General features: G+C 42.4%; 2 protein-coding genes across 2 annotated transcripts in view; both read right to left on the bottom strand.

The window, feature by feature from the left end:
• cdk5rap2 (CDK5 regulatory subunit associated protein 2) overlaps positions 1 to 6,814 on the bottom strand; it is a 42,624-nt gene extending 35,810 nt beyond the window's left edge. The window contains exons 1-7 of the mRNA XM_030341631.1: positions 6,601 to 6,814; positions 4,895 to 4,950; positions 4,088 to 4,149; positions 2,826 to 2,936; positions 2,391 to 2,467; positions 1,282 to 1,405; positions 235 to 407 (exon numbers count right to left, since the gene is read on the bottom strand). Of these exons, the coding sequence (XP_030197491.1) occupies positions 235 to 407; positions 1,282 to 1,405; positions 2,391 to 2,467; positions 2,826 to 2,936; positions 4,088 to 4,149; positions 4,895 to 4,950; positions 6,601 to 6,653 (656 nt within the window). The 5' untranslated portion in view covers positions 6,654 to 6,814. The remainder of the gene's footprint in view (positions 1 to 234; positions 408 to 1,281; positions 1,406 to 2,390; positions 2,468 to 2,825; positions 2,937 to 4,087; positions 4,150 to 4,894; positions 4,951 to 6,600) is intronic.
• A 4,247-nt stretch (positions 6,815 to 11,061) lies between these two features.
• The window catches only part of col27a1a (collagen, type XXVII, alpha 1a), a 67,106-nt gene continuing 56,743 nt past the window's right edge, over positions 11,062 to 21,424 (bottom strand). The window contains 29 exon segments of the mRNA XM_030341975.1: positions 11,062 to 11,334; positions 11,560 to 11,778; positions 11,926 to 12,035; positions 12,163 to 12,337; positions 12,580 to 12,633; positions 12,735 to 12,761; positions 12,963 to 12,998; positions 13,109 to 13,126; positions 13,254 to 13,289; positions 13,382 to 13,435; positions 13,816 to 13,878; positions 14,419 to 14,472; positions 14,600 to 14,707; positions 14,862 to 14,969; positions 15,361 to 15,468; positions 15,939 to 15,992; positions 16,319 to 16,372; positions 16,462 to 16,515; positions 16,613 to 16,666; positions 16,822 to 16,878; positions 17,218 to 17,271; positions 17,373 to 17,426; positions 17,979 to 18,086; positions 18,244 to 18,297; positions 18,401 to 18,508; positions 18,629 to 18,682; positions 19,018 to 19,071; positions 20,238 to 20,291; positions 20,390 to 20,443. Coding sequence (XP_030197835.1) covers positions 11,188 to 11,334; positions 11,560 to 11,778; positions 11,926 to 12,035; positions 12,163 to 12,337; positions 12,580 to 12,633; positions 12,735 to 12,761; positions 12,963 to 12,998; positions 13,109 to 13,126; positions 13,254 to 13,289; positions 13,382 to 13,435; positions 13,816 to 13,878; positions 14,419 to 14,472; positions 14,600 to 14,707; positions 14,862 to 14,969; positions 15,361 to 15,468; positions 15,939 to 15,992; positions 16,319 to 16,372; positions 16,462 to 16,515; positions 16,613 to 16,666; positions 16,822 to 16,878; positions 17,218 to 17,271; positions 17,373 to 17,426; positions 17,979 to 18,086; positions 18,244 to 18,297; positions 18,401 to 18,508; positions 18,629 to 18,682; positions 19,018 to 19,071; positions 20,238 to 20,291; positions 20,390 to 20,443 — 2,184 coding nt within the window. The 3' untranslated portion in view covers positions 11,062 to 11,187.

Here is a 21,424-nt window from a genome sequence, read left to right as displayed (position 1 = left end):
TGAAGATTGTTCTCAAACCAGAATATACAAAAGTAACAAAAGATAATTCAGTCATCCCATGTTTGACCGTTCTCATAACACCAACGCTACATCAAATTAATCAAATGATCATCTCACATTATTGCAAGTGAGATGAGCTTATCGTATCAGCTGCATGAACATCAAGCTAGGGTGAGCCGACATGGAAGTCATCCTCCAGTAACAATGGTCAAATTCACAGCTCTGTGTTCCTACCCATCTTTCTCCCGCAAGGCTTGCTGTAGGTCATTGTTAGGCTCATGGACCGGGGTGAAGGCCTCAGACAGACCCAGGGCCACTAGCTGCTTCTCCAGGTCAATATTCCTCAGCTTCTCCTTCTCAGCGATGGCAGCCATCTTCTCCACTTCCTCCTCTGCTGCATGCAGATCCTGCCGTAACATCACGAATAAGGTGTGAGGAATGAGGATACACTTTAAAACTGATAATAAGCAACTGTCCCGAGTGGTTTTCTAGGTTAGGATTAATTAGTTTGTTCCATGTGGGTAAGGTTGGAATTGTAAGCGACAAACATACTGCTCACTCGCTTCCCTGTTTATTCCTCTATTTCTATGTCTATTTTATGAGCTCTACACGACACATATGGGGGTGCATGTTACAGTTGATAATCAAATATACACAACTGTTTGCTTTGATTCATACTTCTTATTTTGTCATTCTAATAATTCTAAAAATCCTACTTGATGTATTTTTAGGGTTAATGATTGCAATTGGGGGTACTGCTAGAATAGGGTTGCATGCCTGTATGTTAGAAGTACCCCTGATTATTCTCACACTGTTCATTTCTGCAAAAGAAAAAATTCAGCACCTTTAAAAAACTTACTGTTTCGTATCATGTGACTTTAAGCCCCCCTCCCTCCCGAGAAACCCAGTCTACTGTGATTGGACAGTACGCCCACTCTGTTGCAATTGGTCGAACGCTTTGCGAGTGTGTCGGCAAAATCATAGCCCCGAGAAGTTTTAAACATTGCGGGTAGCCGGGAGGCGCGACTTCTGCACTTCAGCACCGCCTACTGCACAGTCTGACGTCAAACTGTTACGAAAGTAAAGTTTGAGCGCAAACTATTTCACAGACGAATAGTCCCCGTGGATCAGACTTAGATCTTTCTAGCCTAGCAGACGTAAAAAATGTATACAAATGTCAGATAACATTCTAAAGCGAAGGGAAAAGTCGAAAAAGCTAATTAGCACTTTAAAATATACTAGCTTTAGCCCTACATACATGATGAATGTATAAACATTCACCTGCTCCAGGTCAGCCATCTTCTTGTTGAGCGCTTGTTGCAGAGCGTCCATGTCTCTCCGAGCCCGTTCCCCAACACGCTGGCAGTCCCCCGTGTCTCGAACGGCCAGACTCTCCAGAGCTTTCCTGATAACACACACAGGCCCGATAACATGAGCCACTTTCACTTGTAATGACATTAATCACTAAGGTTTGTCTCAACAAAAGGGAAGCCCATGATTGAACTCCAGGTTGAATTTATTAAGTTGATACAGACCAAAGGTTTGGACATCCAGTATTGAGTAATCCCGACGTAGCGGTTTGTTTCAATTGGCTGACAATGATGACGGTGGGTAAAATAGTCTAGTCTAATCCCCAGTCAAACCGGATGCATGAACAAATGACAAAAAGGATGCATGTCTCAAAGAGTGTGTGGGGTGGTTTCAGGCGATCAAACACGCCTTGATAACAACACAGGTAAGACAACATTGGTGGTTGTAAGTTGGAAAAGTGTGTGACTGACGATATTTTTTCAGATAGTTAATTGAGTTTAGGTCGCAGAATGATAGAACCAAGACATTTTACTCTTTGGAGTCTCAGCTTTAATATGACTTGATGATCATTTGTAAAGATAGCATGACATGAAAAGGATTGTTTATAAAAACATTAGTACCGGTATTAACTTGTATGAAGAACCAAACCACAGACTTATTCTCAAGAACTATAACTCCGACTTCTACAAGTTCAACACGGTCAGGATCAGTAGAATTAGACGAACACGTAGATGTCCAACACGTGTCTGTCCCTTCAAGTATCTAAGTTAATCGCTACTTTAAAAACTGTATAAAAGATGAGACTAAATTATAGAGAAAGATTGAAAGCTCTACAGTTTTCATGATTTGCTATGTTTTGAGATGTTAATATTTATATGTTTGCTATAAATGCAATTTATGTTATCCTCTGATTGTGATCACTTTGTGTTAGGTCTTGATATACCAAGTGAACAAACATTTTAATGCAAATATAAATTGTGCCTACTGTGCTTTTGGGATTCCTTTAAGCTGTTTGATAAATACAACACATTGTCATTTCTTATACTTCTAGGACTGCGATTACAAGATGTAATACTCACGATGCAGACACCAGCAGCTCCTGTTTCTCTGACATATCTCTCTTCATGGACTCCAACTCCACCTTCAGCTCAATGTTCTGGAGAAAAACAGCACTTGGTTGGAAATAAGGAAACTAAGCTGTTATAATTTTGCAATTATACTAAATAACTGGAAAATGAAAAAAAATAACAACAATCCAGATACAGATCATAATTTTCTTTGGTTCTTAAAGTGACCACCTCTAAATTAAAATGCATTATTAGAATGGCAAGGGTTAATATAAGATAGGTTGATGGTTTATAATGTGATGTATAACCCAGAATGTTTATTTGCTTTGATGGAATTCTCTCCCTTAATAATCGAATTATTTTCTTTGAAACCAAGTACATAATCTTTTAAAAACATACATATTATCCAATAAAGTCCTCATTGCAAACTTTTGCCCCCAAACACACCGTTTTGAATACGTCTTCTGTTGAGTCATCACACTTTTGCTGCATGCGCTCCTCCATGAAATATATTCGCAGCTTAAGGTTAAAGTTCTCCTTCTTTAGAGCTGCAATTTGCTGTGGGTAAACACAAAAGAAGAAAGGGCATTGGGTAAGAAAAGAACAAACCAGCTTGACTGTTCCGTTCCTGGAGAAAGAAGCATGACAAGAAGGCCGGTTACGTAACCTTCGGACAAAGCACTAACAGATGGCAAAACACTATAAAGCCTCTACAAACGAATCATGATTAATATAGGATTTAAATAGCAGCGTGTGTGCATGTGCCTTTTCTCATAATGTGAGCAAGAGGTAGTGCCTGGTAGACTGTACGACATAGAGCTGCAGGCCCTTAACAGCACACATTTGGCAATTGAGGTCAGGGAGGAAGAAGCGGGTCATAAGGGAGGAAGTGGATGATGAATCTGCGAGCATTCTACAATCATGCAGTGAACAACGCAACACTACTAAGCATTCTGCGGAATGACAGCATACCTAAGCCCTGCCGAAAAAGGAAACCTCTGGTTTAACCCCATACTTGGTTATGTGGTTGGGACCAAGCAGAGGACAGTGAATGATTCTTATTGTAATCTACCGTATTGTGGAAAAGCATTGAACTAGAAGAATAAAAATAGGATGCTTTTCTTCTTTAAACTGAATTAACATTGAATAATATAATTTCAATATACATGTGTAACATTACATATGCTTAGAGGACCAAATCTTATTTGGACAACACAGCTTTTGTCCGTCAAGGCTATTAAGAAGCATCACTAGTTGTCCACTGCCATTCATGTTTACATTTGTTGCCAAAACTTTCCAGGTTACTTAAAAACTGTCATGCATTGGGATACTTAAGTTGTTATAACTTTGAACCAGCAAGACTTATTAAATTATTGAGGGACTTCGCCTCCGCTCTTATAATCCTTATCTGCATTCCATTAACCAAAACATCTCTTGCTGGGTCCGAATTAACAGCGTTGGTTGTTAAAGCAAACCCACATTTTCAACATGTATGCTTTCACAAGGCATACCACACACCATGCATCAGAACCAAGCAACAATACAGTGGAGTGGGCCTTTAAGGGCAATGGATACCCTGAGTAATGTGAGACATAACACAGCAAACACGCTGTATACAAAGTCAACGTAGTGTCCCAATGTCATCAATAACTAAACACCACATCAATGGCTATACATTTACTTCCGATGAACGTATAAGAAAGACTTACATTCTCGTAGTCCTTCATGGTGAGTAATTTTATGGGGGTCATCTTATCTGGGAAGGATAGAGCTGTAGGGATAAAAAAAACAATGTCTCCCTAATGAATCAAATACATGGCATGAAGGTACCCCCCCTCATGCTTGAAGTCATCATTCGGGGGCTTATGGTTCAGAAATTGTCTGTTCGAGTGCTATAGCTATGAGAGAGACCAAACTATTTTTAACCTGTAGTTCTCATATGACGCCCTGACTGCATGAACAGTATGTTTTACAACCTTAACCTCTGGAGCAGTGTTCACACTTGACGAGTTCTGCCCACGGCCCTGCTGTAGCCTTTTGTAAGGTATTGGTAGTTTGATAGAAAATAAGATGCTTTTTAGGTCATGGCGCTTAGGGGACATCCCTAGTATAAAAAACATTATTCTAAGAGTGCCACATGCCAAACATGGTTTGTCTAAAAAAATAAAGATTTATCTTGGCTATTTCTCTTAGGTGTACTAGGCTAGGGTAACTGTGTAATACTTACAAGATGTAGAAGCGATACACTGTCTATGTAAAGACATTGTTTACAACATACATCTAACGTATTATATCTTTGGATAATAATATGGTCTTCATTTTGAAACACACATCCTGACCCCATCCCCCAAAAAAAGCTAATTAGTGCTTTCTGACATCCAACTTATCAATCGCTTGACTCTTGACAGACTATCCCACAGTGGTGATAATGAGCCCACAGGGGGAGTAGGACGACATCCCAGACAGAGTGTACAAGAGGGAATAAGAAGAACAATTAGAAGAGAACTTCCTGATACCTGTCATGCTGTCAGGGGAACAGTCTCCATCGTCCATGGAGTCTGGCAGTCTGCAGCTAAAGATAAAAATAAGTGTGTTACGGGAACACAGTCAGCAATATCCATCGCTCTGCTTTAAAAGAAAACACTGCATCATTCTTTTTTTTAAAGAGAATATCCAAAGAGACCATAGTTCAGAGACAACACGCAGTGCACTGTGCCAGTGTAGTTACCTAGTTAAAGACTAAAACAGTCCATGTTTATGTAATACTCGTATTGGTCAGCTTCTGTAAAAACCCTAAGGAGAATCCAAAAATAGCTGCAGCATTTCTGCTTCGTTAACATACTCTCAAGGATTGTAATTCTTTTCCCAGTCTTTTCTATTAATCTGTATGAGTAAGACTGTGCGTGTGTGTATGTGTGCCAGGGGCTGCCTTGCTCGAATTTTGAGACAGAGGAGAGAAAAAAAAACTGAGTAGCCAGTGATGCAGAGAGCTGTCACTAGTAGACAAACAGACAACTGTGGTTCAGCTAAGCCTAGCCATCTCACTGATGGGAAACGTTGGGCAACCACCACACACACACACACACACACATACACACATACACACACACACACACACACACACACACACACACACACACACACCAATTTGAGGACATTAAATGCTTATTTTGACCAACAAATCATTTTATGTATATATATATATATATATATCATATTATTCACGTTTTAAAAATAACCTCCTTTCCTCGTAGGGAACTGAGGATGTAAACAGTCACTTCCTCTTTTGTTCAACTGTTAAAATAAATAACGTCAAAAGGTGTGGTTGGATATAGTTTGAATGTGTAGTTAAGTCTTTTAGAATCATTGAATAAGTCATTAACAAGACAGGTGTCACTTACATATTGGATTACTATAGTACGTTTACCATCTGGGTGACTGGCTAATTGCTACCATTAACATCAGCACACAAGGACGGGCATACTAACTATGTGTGGCTGCTATATTCTCATTATAGCAATACGATAGTAAAGCTAACCATTCGGTCGTTGTTACCTACCCCAGATCACATCCCTCTTTCGGAAAGCATACACGGAAATAACATACCGTTAACTCTAGTACTATCCTCATGTACCATGCACTCAGACATTAGATATATAGTCCTATTATTTCCGATTTGATCCAAATCTCCAATCCTCATCCTTGATAACAATAAATAAATGGTCGGTATTAAGAACTAAATGGAAGGTATTTGGTGAAGTAAGACGACGTGTTGTTTACATCGTGGAGCATCACATCCGATGGATTGCGCCACAGTACGCACTGCTCACCCACCACCGACTATATGAGCATTAAAACCAACTTTGAAGTTTGAACCTATTCACAACCTTCCAACACCTTTAACTTCATCTATGGAAAAACTGGAAAATGTGGTAGGGAAAAGGAGAAGGATAAACATTGATTTTAGGAGCATTTGGACCCTCTTCAAGTCGTACATTTACAAACAACGACACACCATAACGTGACAGCAGACCAAAATATCTCGTTCAGAATAAACACTGCAATACATGTTTATTATGAGCTATTGGAGTTGAAGTTTGGCTCGTTGTGAAGCTGTTCCAGTCAACAGACTCCCAGTAATAGACCAGTGGACCGCTAAGGCTCCCGTTAGCCAGTAGCAGTGTTCAGGGCTAGCATGCTAGCTCCAGTGGAGCTACTTTACCTTCCGTTGATGTCGACGGGGAGCGTCTGGTCGCTCTCTAACATCATGTCCATGATACCAGCTTAATGTTATCCTTGCTTAAAGTCCGAGCAATTTTCCATTTTTTTAAAAAAAGCACGAGTGTATATTTTTTGGGGAAAAATGCAACCCAAGATTCAAAATAGTCCTCAGTACCGCCAAACGTCACCGCCACGGAGTGTCGACGTCACCACCATGGAGGGGTGTACGTCGCCGGGAACTGGTTTGACACCACTTGAGGGCGCGATTCCGACAACCTGATTGGTTAAAACAAATATACGGGGAGGTTTTCGCTGAGCTGAAAGCCAAAATATAACGACTCCCAGTCCCTGCCAGACCTCCGATACACCTGTAGACGAGACCATGAACACAGGGCCATGTAAGGAGCGGGAATGTAATGCATTTGAAACCCAAACAAAAGAATGGTGTAAGGGAGATATTTAGTAAATGTCTAGATTGCATATTTTTTGATATTGTTTTGTACTATATATGATTACTATGGGTGGGAATACAGAGTTAGAAGCTTACGTAGCAACAACGTTTATTTACCCTTATTTAAATGCATGCCCTCGTTTGTATTGTTCCCTTTTTATAAGTAAAAGGTCAAACTAAATCAGGACATGTCATTTTTGGAGTCAAGCTCATGCTACCTTAGGCTTACCAAGCATGAGGGTCAAACGTCACCTGTAGCTCATGTCACATTATGGAGCCTATATAATAATCTCTACTTGTAAATGCGGTTCATTGAGGCTGACATTCCTCCAGCGCAGATGCTATTAAAATAAAATAAAATATGGCTTACTATCGATTAAGTGATGTTGGGATGTTTTTGGTAATAACTTGATAGACCTACCTGACTTTTATTCATTTCAATAGCTACATCAAAGGTAGCAGTAGCTAGCGTACTGGCTAACCTACTGGCAGCAGGATGCATGTATGGACCTTTAATAGGTATGGACCGATTAAAGAAGAAGAGTCCATATAATCAGAAGCCAGACAGACAGTGACACATTGGCACTTGATGGACGGGCTTCATGGTGGATAGCCTCTCCTTGGCAAGCTTTTACTATGATCGTCAAGTTTATAGAAGGTTGCAACGGCTGTCGATATCTCTATACGGAGTATAAGCATTCATTCATCTGAAAGCAAGACGGGACAGAAAGGGTCCTCGCTCCACCAGGTACAAAGCATTACTGTGGTCTGAATTGTACGATTCTGCCATCTAGTGGCGTTATTCTGAAGCGATTATATTGGCTCGATACTATTGGACTACATACAGGTATCTCCAAACGGCGGACCGCGGTCCGGGTCCGGACCAAGCGACGGTCCCTATCGGGACCCATGACCAAATGACCAAAAATTTTTTTATGATTTCACTATACAAAGCATGATTATGTTAGTAAAATCATTTCTCACTGAAATACAAATTGAAAGGCAGAATAGTCTGTAGTACAGCATAAAAACAGCAAAAAGCAATGATCTTCACAGAGCGAAGATCATGCACTCACCGAACTCCCCCCCTCCCTCCGTCTGTCATGGCATGTGCGTAATAGCGTCACTCAAAAAATAGCCAATCAAATTTTTTGTTTACCGGAAGAGCGATTTGGAATGAGAAAATGGCTTGCTCGAAAATAAGGAAAGTTGACCCCGAAAACAGACATTTTAAAACCTTTGTTGTGTCTTTTATGTGTTGAAACCGTGGCGCTGATAAAAAGCGGGAATATTAAGTGGCATTACGAATCCAAACACAGATTGAAATGTAGGCTGCACTTTGTGTTTATTTGAAGTGTAGGCCTAGTGTTCCTGTTCTGCTTACTTCACATGTAGGCCTTATGAACTTTTTATGTTTACTTGAATTGCAGGCCTAATGTACCTGGTAGGTTCAGACCTTTCTTGGAAGGAATTTTTAGCAACTTGTTCAATTTTAATTGAAGACCCCTGGACTACAACGTAGTGGTTCTTAAAGTAATGGTCCTGACACATATTCATTGTATTTATTAGACAACTGAACATTGAACAGAGAAAGGTTAACAGATACACAACAGATAAAAGCACCAGGGTTGTTCCTGTTCCAGAGTTGGATGATGTTTTGATATTTCCACAACAGATCAGGAAGAGTTTGTACCAAGTCATAAGGAATAATGTGAGGTATTCTTAGCTCATTTTAATGTCTACAACGGATTTACAAATAGTACAGAACTTTAAAAATTTCCATTAAAGACAAGTTATAGAGTTGAACAAAGTCCTTGTACAGTACATGTTGATTATTATAAAGGAAAAAAAATAAAGCTAATAAAATAAAAAAATAAAAGACAATAAACATTGCAATATATTTTTTCCTCTGGAGCCTAACATTTACACATAAAAAACATCTATAACTCCAAGACCAGTTGGGCAAACTGTTATATAAAATAGTCAGAAATACTACTATTGTTAAATCAGCACTTAGCTCTATCAGAAACCACTTTTACAACATTAAATAACATTAAATTAGCAAGAGGGGATCACTGTATATAGCAAGACTTGCACAATTATACACAGTTTTCAACTACAGCACAGAAAATAAATGTGATCAAACTATTTCCACTAGAAGTGTTGCAAGAGATAGTACATACAACTCAGTGTGTGTGTGTTTGCATACACTATGTGTGGCAGGGATTGTGGAAGTGCACTATTGATGCACTGTATATTATTATCCATGAAAAGATTTTTCTTAAAATATACCTCTGAATATTGCAGTACAACAGAAACATGAATAAAAAAATGCAAACAAGATTTGAAATCATCAAGCAACTATGCATTGTGTTCGTTTCTGGATGGGCTATAACAATAAGAGGATGGGGAAGTTCAATAAGCTTTGGCAATAAACTATGCCTATATGTTTGTTTGTTTTTAAATAGAGCATGCATGCATTTATATTTATCAGAATAATTGTATATTATTATTCATTCTTTTTGCAAAGTGGTGTAATTAGAGCACTAGGTGAACACCTCAACCCTACTTAGCGCCATGCAAGAGAGAGAGAGAGAGAGAGAGAGAGAGAGAGAGAGAGAGAGAGAGAGAGAGAGAGAGAGAGAGAGAGAGAGAGAGAGAGAGAGAGAGAGAGAGAGAGAGAGAAGCTTTTGGGAGTCAGTTTAACCAAAGTAAGATGGGTGCATTATTTCAGATTAACAGCTTCACATTTGCCAGCACAGCGACTCCCAACTCCAGCCTGGCTTTGCACAGAGTGTGAGATAGTGAGAGAAGGAGTGTGTTTGGACTCTGGCTCAGTCTTCGCTCCCAGGGATTGCCTGTAGCTATAGCCTGTCCAATAGACGTACCTGGACCAGAAGATAATAATCCTTTATCTCTCTGTGGTTTATAAAAGCCTCTGGAAACAGAAAGTGAGAGAAGCAGGGACTTCTTTGGGATTAGTATCTACATCTGACTTCACGTTCCACAGTTGAGATAAAGTTCACCGTCGAAAATAATGCACTCTTGAGAATTTAAACTACATATTTGCAAGAATATATATCAAGGCCAGATCTGTCTCAAAAATCACATTGTTATTTGTATTAATTTCAAATATTGAGGGTGGAGAATCCTCGGGGTCTCTATACGTAGCTTCTTAATAACGTTTAATGAAATCTGATTGGATGCCCCTTCTTATGGATTTGTTTTACTTAAAAAAAAAGAGCTTACATTTGAGCTTACATTTGAGGGGAACAAGAACGATTTTTTTTGCGGTTCAATATAATTGTGTAACAATTCACATATACTTGATTGACAGGAGATGAGCACCAAAGGCTAATAGAACAGCACCCCTGAAAGGCCTTCAATATCATTCGACATGTTTAGACTATAAAATGATCTTCTCATTTTCTATTGCACTTGAAGATTATTTCTTTACATAAGATATACATGTATAAACGTTAAGCAATAAGCATATATATATGTACATTTAAGTACTCCTACTGACTTAATGATTCTCCTTTAAACAGAATTGTGTCTGTGTTTTTTCCAAAAAAAACAAACAGTTCACGCAGTAGGTATACAATACAGTATACCATAACAGACAATAAGTTACTACAAGGTCCAACTGTTGGTAAAGTTAACACAAAATGGGCTAGGCCGTGTTTCTCTCCTCACTTTAGCATTGTTCCAGAGAGACTAGGTGGCATGAAACTTAATTTCTGCATTGGGGTGGCCCCATGTTGGCACCCATACATGGGGGGAACCATCCCCCCTACTGCCCTCTGAAGGAGCTGTTAGTGCAAGAGCCCCATCCACCCTTCACTTCCTCTTCAGCCCTTCCTCTTCCTCCTCCTCCTCCTCGTCCCCCTCGTCCTGCTTCTCTTCTGTTTCTGTGAACACCCCCGCCCCAATGTGATGTTGGCCGGCCAGGCTAGGGGAGGGGGCAGAGCCGGGAGGTGCCCTGAAGGACAGTACTCGGGGGGGGGGGGGGGGGGGGGGGGGCTACGGTAGAGGATGTGCTGTATCTTCTTGGCCACCTCGGTGCAGCAGGAGTCACCAAGTGAGAGAGAGAGGGTTCCCCCTGCAGCCCAGCAAAGGTGCGGGGGTTGGCTGGTGCTACAGGAAGCACACAGGGCCCACCTCCAGGTGGTAGTGTGAGCCAGGGCTGGTCCGGGGCAGGTGGAGGATGTCCACCACAGGGAGGAGCGTCGGGTCGGCCGAGTGGAAGACGAAGTGAGTCTGGTGCCAGCGCCCGTCTTTCATCTGAAATGGAGGAATACATTTTTGTCACTGTCATACTATCTAATGGTCTTGTATGTTGACAGGGTGTTGCTTTGATATATTGGGAACAGTAAGGAGTTGGGGCATCCCGTCCCAGTGGACTGCGGTTGTTGGGGAGATACAAACCCAGAACCTTTGGGCTGGGAGGCCCTAACACCCTAACCACCGGACAGTCCATCCACCCTGCAAAGCCCGATGACCACTCACCCAGCAGGAGTCCTCTGTGACATGTGGGGCCAGCTCCCCTCCGGCATGGATCATCTCCCCGCTCCAGGACCTGAAGGTGGCCGCGCCGGGGCCAGGGGGCCGGCCGTCCTCCTCGCTCCACACAGCGGCATTCAGGCAGTGGACCGTGATGTGCTGCACCGCCTCGGAGCTCAGCAGGTGCAGGAACTTCATCTGCACACGGCCAACGCTCATTTCAGGCTGTTTCAGGAAAAGAAAGCCAGGGAAAGACGTCGGTTAGGTCTCAGGTTTCTATCTTTATTTTTCAATTGATATTTGTGAGAATTTGAGAATAATTGTTGTGAGGATTTCATTGATTCACTCGTGTTTCCCTTGTGTCTGCGTTACCTTGGATACTGTGATTGGCTTGAGGCAGGTCTGCCCTCCTTCAGTAAAATTGCAGAAGACTTCTACAGTATCTGAGGAGCAGCCCAGGTTGGGGTCAATCCAATAAGTGCCTGACAAAAAGAACACAAGTTTATCAACCAATCAGTATTTTTCTGCTATTTATGCTGATCAGCAAACATTATATACGAACAAATCATTCATACTGTACACACACACGCACACATAATCACTACACACCATCTTTCACTTTGTGTTCACAGCTGTGGAGGTCCTTGCAGATGCGGGCGGGGTTGTCCCTGTTGCCCAGCGGGTTCTTCAGGCTCTGGATCAGGTTACTGAGGTAGTGGATGGTCTTGAAGATCTCTGCGCCCTGGTCCAGCATTGGCAGGTCCATCGCCGGCTTATGAAGATGCTGATGATCGAGGAGAGTAAACATAGTTGTAAGAGGGCCAGGGAAAATATTTGTTTTGTCTATATTAATCTGAAAGACGTACACACACAGGAACACACAAACATTGACACACACACACACACACACACACACACACCACACACACACACACACACACACACACACACACACACACACACAACACACACACACACACACACACACACACACACAGGCACACACTCCAATGTTGCTCTGCTCACCTCAGTCCTGAGTGGGGTGGGTGGATCCACAAAGAAATGAAGACCATCCTCCATCTGGAAATAACAACCGTCTTGATGTAATTTTCTCTATAAAATGCAAAATGTAAGGTGATGACTTGCTTATGAATGTAATGAGTAAAATTGTAATGACTTACAAATGAGGCGGGAATACTTGGAGGGCCCTAGAGAAGGAATAGAGAATAATCAGTAGAAGGTATTTTATAACATTAAGATATTATTACAATATTACCTAATATACCTAATTATTTTAATGGGCTTATTGTGCCTTTGTGGCCGGACAGTGACAAGAGACAGGAACGTGACTTAGAAAAAAGAGTGATTAACATGTAGAATTTTGTTCTAGAAAGAGAGCTGTAGCTTACAGGTGGTCCGGGGGGCCCGCGCGGTCCGGGAGATCCCTGATGAAGACATCATGATCATCAGGAGTTATTGATACATGGGTTACAGTAGATTGGATATGATGTCTGGACTTTTATTCCCTAAAGCAATGCAACTAATTCACACCTACCGTTGGTCCTTGCAATCCCTGTTCAGAAAAGACAAAAATATTTTTCTTAAGCCTGGACATCAAACTATTTGAGTGTTTTAAAATAATGTAAATGTAATGCATAGATTAAGGTGAAGGTCTAATTTAAAAAAAAAAGTGTACTCACATTCTCTCCACGGTTGCCCTTCTCTCCTCTAGGACCCTGAAATGTAAAGCTCACTGTTAGCAATGAAATCAAAAGAACATGAAGTCCAGAGAACAGTCAGTGTGAGTTAAGAGCTGTGCGATACGTACAGCACTTCCATTAGGACCGATGATTCCCATAAGACCGGCCGACCCCCCTACGCCCTGAGGAGAGAATCAAAGAGATATGTTAGGAATATAACATTAACATGTCACCTAACATTGAGCTGAATGGATTTGTGTACATTTGAATTGCTATAACTTCCTCTAAAACAACCAGGATCGTTGACTACATCACCAATTCCAAGCGGGTAGTAATCAGGTTACATTTTATGATAATACACTGCCTGATACCCCACTAGATTCCCGACAAGTTTCTCCTCGCCAATCAAAACTTAAAGCGTCCAATCCAATTTTTTAATTTTTTTTTCAGGTTTACTTTGTAATAAATCAAAGAACAGAAGCAAGATTCACTCCTATTAATGGTCAAGGAATTCAAGTGTTCACACATTTGTTTGGCCAGATTTTTAGATTCCGTTGCTTACCATCATACCCTGGGGCCCCTTTGGCCCCTGGATGCCCTTTGGTCCATAGTCTCCGGGGGCCCCCTAGAACAACAACAATGTCACCTGAGGAAGCATGTGCAAGGAACAGCTTTCTCCTTTTCTTTTTTCGTAGAATCGTAAAAATGCTTTCTATGCTGATATTCAAGTTAAAAAGTCCCAAAATTTGGCATTGGGCAACGCAAACGTAATTAGAGCAAAACTAAAAAAAAACATTATTCAAGGAGGAATGTGTTGGACCATGTGACATTACAGGCAGGACAGTACCTAAATATTGTACCAGGTGGGCCTTTCATTAAAAGATGGTATATATTCAAGAGGTTTAATGGTTGGGTGCGATGGTGATTTATTATCCTTCAACATTACGTTTTCGTTGGTGCCCTTTGTTTAAATAAGTGATAATGAGTTGTGAAATAAAACCCCACCAGTATCTGAGTTTTTATCTTTTAGAACTTGAAGAAGTGAGATAAATGTGATTTCTGGAGCACAATGTATGGTGTCCTGTGTTCGATCAAAGGGTAATTCAGTTTAACATGGCAGAAGATAAATCATAGATAGTTGTCAGAGGGCACTTTTTAGACATACCGTTGGTCCAAGTAGTCCCAGGAAGCCAGGAAAACCAGGTCCGCCTGAGTCTCCCTAGTTATCATCAAAACACACATCGTTATATAACGTATGACTTACAGAACAAGTAAACCTACAAAGTGTACAGGGGTCTAGTCTGAAATACACCAATGGAACCATGGTTTGCTCAAGGGTAACGTACAGGTCTTCCTTTATGTCCCTGGTCTCCTTGGGTCCCTGGCAGTCCCATCCCGCCCCTGAAACCCCTCTTCCCCCTGGGTCCCACTTGTCCCGGAAGACCCCGCTCACCCTAGAAGAAGAAATAATGAGCGCTTGAGAAAAGACACTGCATGACTTCTATTGCAGAAAGTGTTCGTTCACAAAATCCACCAAAACGAACACACTGAGCCCAACCTGATGTGGGTAATACTTGTGTTTTTGTTCAGCAGAAGATTTCTCTTCACCTTCAGCCCATACGTCCCCTGGTCGCCAGGAAGTCCTGGACCTCCGAGTTTACCCCGTGCACCAGCGTTACCGATCACACCAAAGTCCCCGTCGTCTCCGTGTTCCCCCTATTGACAGGACAGAAGGCATTACAACTGGCTACTCCTAACAAACAAATCCACGCACACACTACAGCAACAGACTATTTAAATACATATTTTTCTGTAATCGCAACTCATTTTTGCACTAGAATCAACCGTGACTGATACCACTACCACTTGATCACTTTATACTTCTGCTACTTATCTTTACTTATTCTACATGTTTTTATTTATTTATATTGTATTGTTGCTGCTATGTGGCGGTTGAGGAACCAAGCCTAAGAATTTTACTCTTGTGTATTTTTACAATAATAAAAGTTACTCTGATTCTGATACCCTTGTGCAGTTGATCCTGTCCTCCATTGAAATAGTGAGTATATTCTTTTAACAGTGAGAATAATGAGTGTCGCCGTCTCACCGGCATGCCTTTGTTGCCATCCTTCCCTGGATGTCCATCCATGCCAGGCAGCCCCTCCTGGCCCTCCCGGCCCACCACCCCCCTGGGACCCATGGGCCCGACCACGCCCTGGAGGAGGCAGGGATGGAGGACACACAGAGACGGTTGGGATTTTTAAAACTCATAACTTACATCACATTTCCCTCTAACAAAATAAATAAATCACTTTAACTGATTGTTTACAGAGAGAGAGAGAGAGAGAGAGAGAGAGAGAGAGAGAGAGAGAGAGAGAGAGAGAGAGAGAGAGAGAGAGAGAGAGAGAGAGAGAGAGAGAGAGAGAGAGAGAGACAGTGAGAGACAGTGAGAGAGAGAGAGAGAGAGAGAGAGAGAGAGAGAGAGAGAGAGAGAGAGAGAGAGAGAGAGAGAGAGAGAGATTGTGTCTGAAAAATGAAATATGTATATCATATTAATAATTGCTTAAATGTTGTATGGAACTGTCTGTGTGCGTCTTAGACTTGAATGTAATATATCGGATATCCCATAAATAACATTATATTCCACCAGGTCATGTCGAGTGTGGACTCGGGTGATGGACGCACCTGTAATGCTCTTGATCCTTTTGCGCCGATGTGACCCTGCTTGCCTTTTTGACCCTAAAATAAAGAAGAAGATAAAACATAAAGAAGACAGAACAGCCCCCACTGAATTTCTCTCTTTTGCTTTGCTCTTCCCGTAACTCCTGAATGACTAAGAGACGACCCTGCATGAGAAGCAAACCGTATATAGAGCAATAAGGTTCTTTGAGATCTAGAAAACAGTTTCCCAACACCCTCTATCCAGCAGCATTCACGAGGGACACGTGTCAATGGGACTGAATCTAGAGCAGACAATATTAAGCAGTGTACACCACACCACAATGGGGCTCAAACTCACGCTGAAACAAAAAGTTCACATCCTAAGCATGACCTGATATTCTTACCTGATCTCCTTTGGATCCTTTGGGGCCTTGCCTCCCACGCAGGCCAGGGTGACCCTGTGAGTGATCAATGAATCAGAAGGTCATCAGTGTGTACAGTCAACCCTGTGTAATAGCCATCGGTATGCAAGGGGGGCCACACTCACAGGTAGGCCAGGGGCGCCGGACTTCCCTCTCCCGCCATCAAAACCGATCTGACCCTGAAGAATTAGAGGATGATATAGTACAATGTATATGGAGTGTAGGATCATCACAACAGAGCGCTGACCTCAACCATTCTGAGGACCCCCTACTCACAATGTAGCCCGGGTCTCCCGACTCGCCCCTCTCTCCCCGATCGCCAGGGGTTCCCTGGTGAAAAACACATACGTTCAAACCAAAGCCATGCTGAATGGGATAAAGAACAGAGCTTCACAAAACAGAGCTTCACATGCAGACTGCAAGAGGAAGCTCTATCCACATATATATCCACATCAGTAGACATGAGGTCTGGAGAGGCCACTCACAATGTCGCCCGGAGCTCCAGGAGGCCCTTCCACCTTCCCGTCGTCCCCCTGCTCGCCCTGAGAGAATAAGAAATGGTTCATCTCATATCAGCATTATGTCTGATATTAGCATTTTGTCTCATATTAGCATTATGTTGAATGAGGTAAATCATACAACATCATGCCAAAAATAATTGGATAGATCAAATGTATCCTAACAATACCATAACGGCAATATTAAATACTTACTTAAAGTCATTAAAGTCTGTTTTTAATATCTTTTTTATGCATATATCCATTATTTTTTTCTGTCTGAGTTTGCAGGAGTTTCGTTTTGATCCAGGGATTATCTTTTAATGCTACGTTAAGAGCCTAGAGTTATCCAATCAACAGAATATAAAGTGAATCATTGCGTACCTTTTCACCTTTGGGCCCCGGACCCCCGATGGGCCCTGATGATCCCTGGTGGCCCTGGAGTGATGCAAAACCAAGTCAAATCAGATTCCACCAAAGTAATTACAACCGAGTCTAAACCAGCGGATATTACAGCGGGTAACTGTGATGTGGCTCACCTCATAACCCCCGAGACCGACCTCTCCTTGCTGACCCATCCGACCGGGGGCGCCCTGGGGACACAGAGCGGTGCTCACTGTCAACCTAGGACAGCATCTGCTGGGATTTAATCTACAGTATGGTGGATCGCTCTATAGTGACGTTGTCTACTGTGTATCTCTGGTTGATTCTTCTCTAATGACGTTGTCTACTGTGTATCTCTGGTTGATTCTTCTCTAGGGACGTTGTCTACTGTGTATCTCTAGTTAATTGTTCTCTAATGATGTTGTCTACTCCGTATTTCTGGTTGATTCTTCTCTAGGGACATTGTCTACTGTGTGTCTCTAGTTAATTGTTCTCTAACGACGTTGTCTACTCCGTATTTCTGGTTGATTCTTCTCTAGGAACGTTGTCTACTGTGTGTCTCTCGTTGATTGTTCTCTAATGACGTTGTCTACTCTGTATTTCTGGTTGATTCTTCTCTAGGGACGTTGTCTACTGTGTGTCTCTAGTCGATTGTTCTCTAACCCAATGTCTCGTGTGTGTCTCTATTAGACCCTTCTTTAGGGCCGTTGTCTACTGTGTGTCTCTAGTTGATTAGTCTCTAGTGACGTTGTCTCACTCACCACGTGTCCTGTGGTTCCCCTGGAGCCCTTCTGACCAACGAACCCTGGGGGCCCAAGCTTCCCCATGGGCCCGGTCTCTCCAAGGTGACCGATTGGACCTTTGGCACCCTAAAGAAAATGAAAAGACCCATTGCCAAAGTTTCATTACAGAGCAGACCTCATCTGGGATCAAAAAAGTAGTTATTTTATCTTCCATTGATTTATGAAACATTGATTGATTGATTTGTGGGTGTATGATTGATTGGTTGCTTGATTTATCTCTTACCTTTAGTCCAATTTTCCCTCGCTCTCCCATCTTGCCAGATTTACCCTCTTGACCCTAGGGCAAACATTCAACATTAAAGCATAAAACACATACTAATGAACGGTCCTCAGGCAGGTGTGACCCTGAAGCATGAGGTCCCTATAGATTCACTACCTACCCTGACGCCCGTGAGGCCGGTAAAGCCAGGTGTGCCTTCTTTACCCTTCAGTCCCAGCTCTCCCTTGTCCCCGTTGTTTCCCTCCTGGCCCATGTCACCCTTCTCACCCTACACACATGGGGTGGGGGGAGAGGAGGATTAACCCTGCACTGTTTTCCATTTGCAATCTGTACTGGTTGAGTTGCAACCTCAGCCCCAGCTGAAGAGCGCTTAGGAAACATGGGGTACCTTGGTTCCATCATGACCAGCTGCACCTGCCTCCCCCTCCAGGCCTGGCTCCCCCTGTATGGACACACACACGCACGCACACACACACACACACACACACCACACACACACACACACACCACACACACACACACACACCACACACACACATACACACACACACACACACACACACACACACACACACACACACACACACACACACACACACACACACACACACACACACACACACAGTGTTGTTACCTAAATGCATATTCAGAACAGTTTGACTGTTAAGGTTATCTGTTCACAAATAAGGGCTTAGACATTGTGATATGCTGTATAAAACAATGTACAGTACACTTTGGTGAAGGCAGAACGTATGGGAGAGGGATGTGTATACTTACACGAGGTCCGATCAGTCCTTGCTCCCCCATGTTTCCAGACGCGCCAATGGCTCCCTGATCAACAAACACACACACGCACACGCACACACACACACACACACACACACACACACACACACACACACACACACACACACACACACACACACACACACACACACACAGACACACGCACAAAGGAGAGTATGGTTAGACTAACAGATTAGCATGCCATTTGAAGCTGTGTTATTGAGCGTGCGTACCATAGTGTACCCTGATACCACCACAGTGTACCCTGATACCACCACAGTGTACCCTGATACCACCACAGTGTACCCTGATACCACCAGAGTGTACCCTGATACCACCACAGTGTACCCTGATACCACCACAGTGTACCCTGATACCTCCCAGTGTACCCTGATACCACCACAGTGTACCCTGATACCACCACAGTGTACCCTGATACCACCACAGTGTACCCTGATACCACCACAGTGTACCCTGATACCTCCCAGTGTACCCTGATACCACCACAGTGTACCCTGATACCACCAGAGTGTACCCTGATACCTCACAGTGTACCCTGATACCACCACAGTGTACCCTGATACCACCACAGTGTACCCTGATACCACCACAGGGCTGCACCCTGATACCACCACAGGGCGTGTGGTTCCCCTGTTACCACCAGAGTGTACCCTGATACGACCACAGGCCTGGGGATCCTGGGATATCGCTAAAGGGACTTCCTTGTTCGCAGGGACTGCAGGGCCGATATAATAAGTCAAGAGGGGACTTTTAAACACTTAAACCACACACACACACACAAAGTCTAGGTCAAGGCTAAAGTCTCTTAGGGTTGTAATATCGTTTTTATGGTTGTTAGGGTTATAGGGTTGTAACAGTAACTGATACCACCCTTCATTCCTGAAACTGTTTTCGAGCAACACATCGTTAAATGGGCCGATAAACGTTGTAAACTATGAATACAGTAATATAATATAAATAATATATCACTTTATTAATAGTTTCATGTATTTGTTTTTTCCCTGTATCATTGTCATATTTCTTATTATTATCAATCCTTGCATACCCTCTTACATAGCTGTTTTTAAAGTTATGTAAAAAGCATATTATTCTGATTCAATAGCATACTTCTTCAACCTTGAAGTGTCTTATTGTGGTCACATAGACCTCTTCTATGTTATATTGTATTTAAACGTAATGCATCGTCTGACCTTCTCTCCTGGTTCACCCATCAGCCCCAGGTCACCGACGTTTCCTGGAGGACCCTGAGAAAGATTGAATATTAGTAATATTAAATCAAATCTTGGATTTAGAACAGATAGTTCATGAATGAGATGGAGAAAGACAGGATTTGTCCACTGACTTGTTGACCTAGTTTCCCCCAGCGGTCCTATGTCCCTGCCGGCCCCGAGGGTCCCTGTGAAGGACGGCACAGACGCTTATACACCACTGAGCCTGTCTACACAGTTTATAACATAACCATAACAGCAACAACAACAGAGATATGGTGGCTATCAAACAAAAAGCAGCTGAAACTATTCAAAAGGAGCCTAGTGAAAGTAGTCATTGTTGTCTAGGGAGAAGAATCGAGAGATAGGAAGAGAGAGAGATAGAGCAGTAGAGCAATAGTAAAAGGTCAACCTTTTGTGAATGTGCAGTACATGAAGGATGAGGATGAGGATGGAAAGAGAGAGAGAGAGAGAGATGAGAGAGAGAGAGAGAGAGAGAGAGAGAAGAGAGAGAGAGAGAGAGAGAGAGAGAGAGAGAGAGAGAGAGAGAGAGAGAGAGAGAGAGAGAGAGAGAAAGATAGAGAGAGAGAGAGAGAGAAGAGAGAGAGAGAGAGAGAGAGCTAGCTGCTGGAAAATATATCAATCTGCAACTTTAACCAAAGTATGATGGGTGGATTTATTTTAGATTAACAGCTTCACATTTGCCAGCCCGCTACTCCCAACTCCAGCATGGCTTTTCACTGGGGATCTGCCTCCAAACCCATTCCATTGGTAACTCTCACCTCTTAAAAAACCAATTAGTCACCGGACAAGGCCAATACACCGTTTTGCTTTCTCGCTCTACGCCAGAAGAAGCAACAGAGAAAAAACCTCTGGCTCGCCAGCGCTCGCGTGCAGGAAACCATAATTAAGTGTGCTAAATATTTAGCAGACATTAATGCATGCCTTATAAAACAGTGTTTGGACTGTGTTGTGGAAGAATATGTTTCCTGGTATCGGACCGTAGACTATGGCCTTAGTCACACATCATAATTCAGGAGTAAAGATGGATGGCCATTAAAAGGTGTGAGGAAAAAAGAATGATAAAAATGGACAATCATTCAAAAATTATAATCGAAAAACAAAAGGGGATGGAATAAAATGAGTAAAAGATGGCCCCATATCAAACA

Source organism: Gadus morhua, chromosome 19 (assembly GCF_902167405.1).
Source record: "Gadus morhua chromosome 19, gadMor3.0, whole genome shotgun sequence".
In the NCBI taxonomy this organism is placed as follows: Eukaryota; Metazoa; Chordata; class Actinopteri; order Gadiformes; family Gadidae; genus Gadus; species Gadus morhua.
The sequence above is the reverse complement of the archived record's forward strand: the minus strand, read 5'-3'. Positions and strand labels throughout refer to the sequence as shown.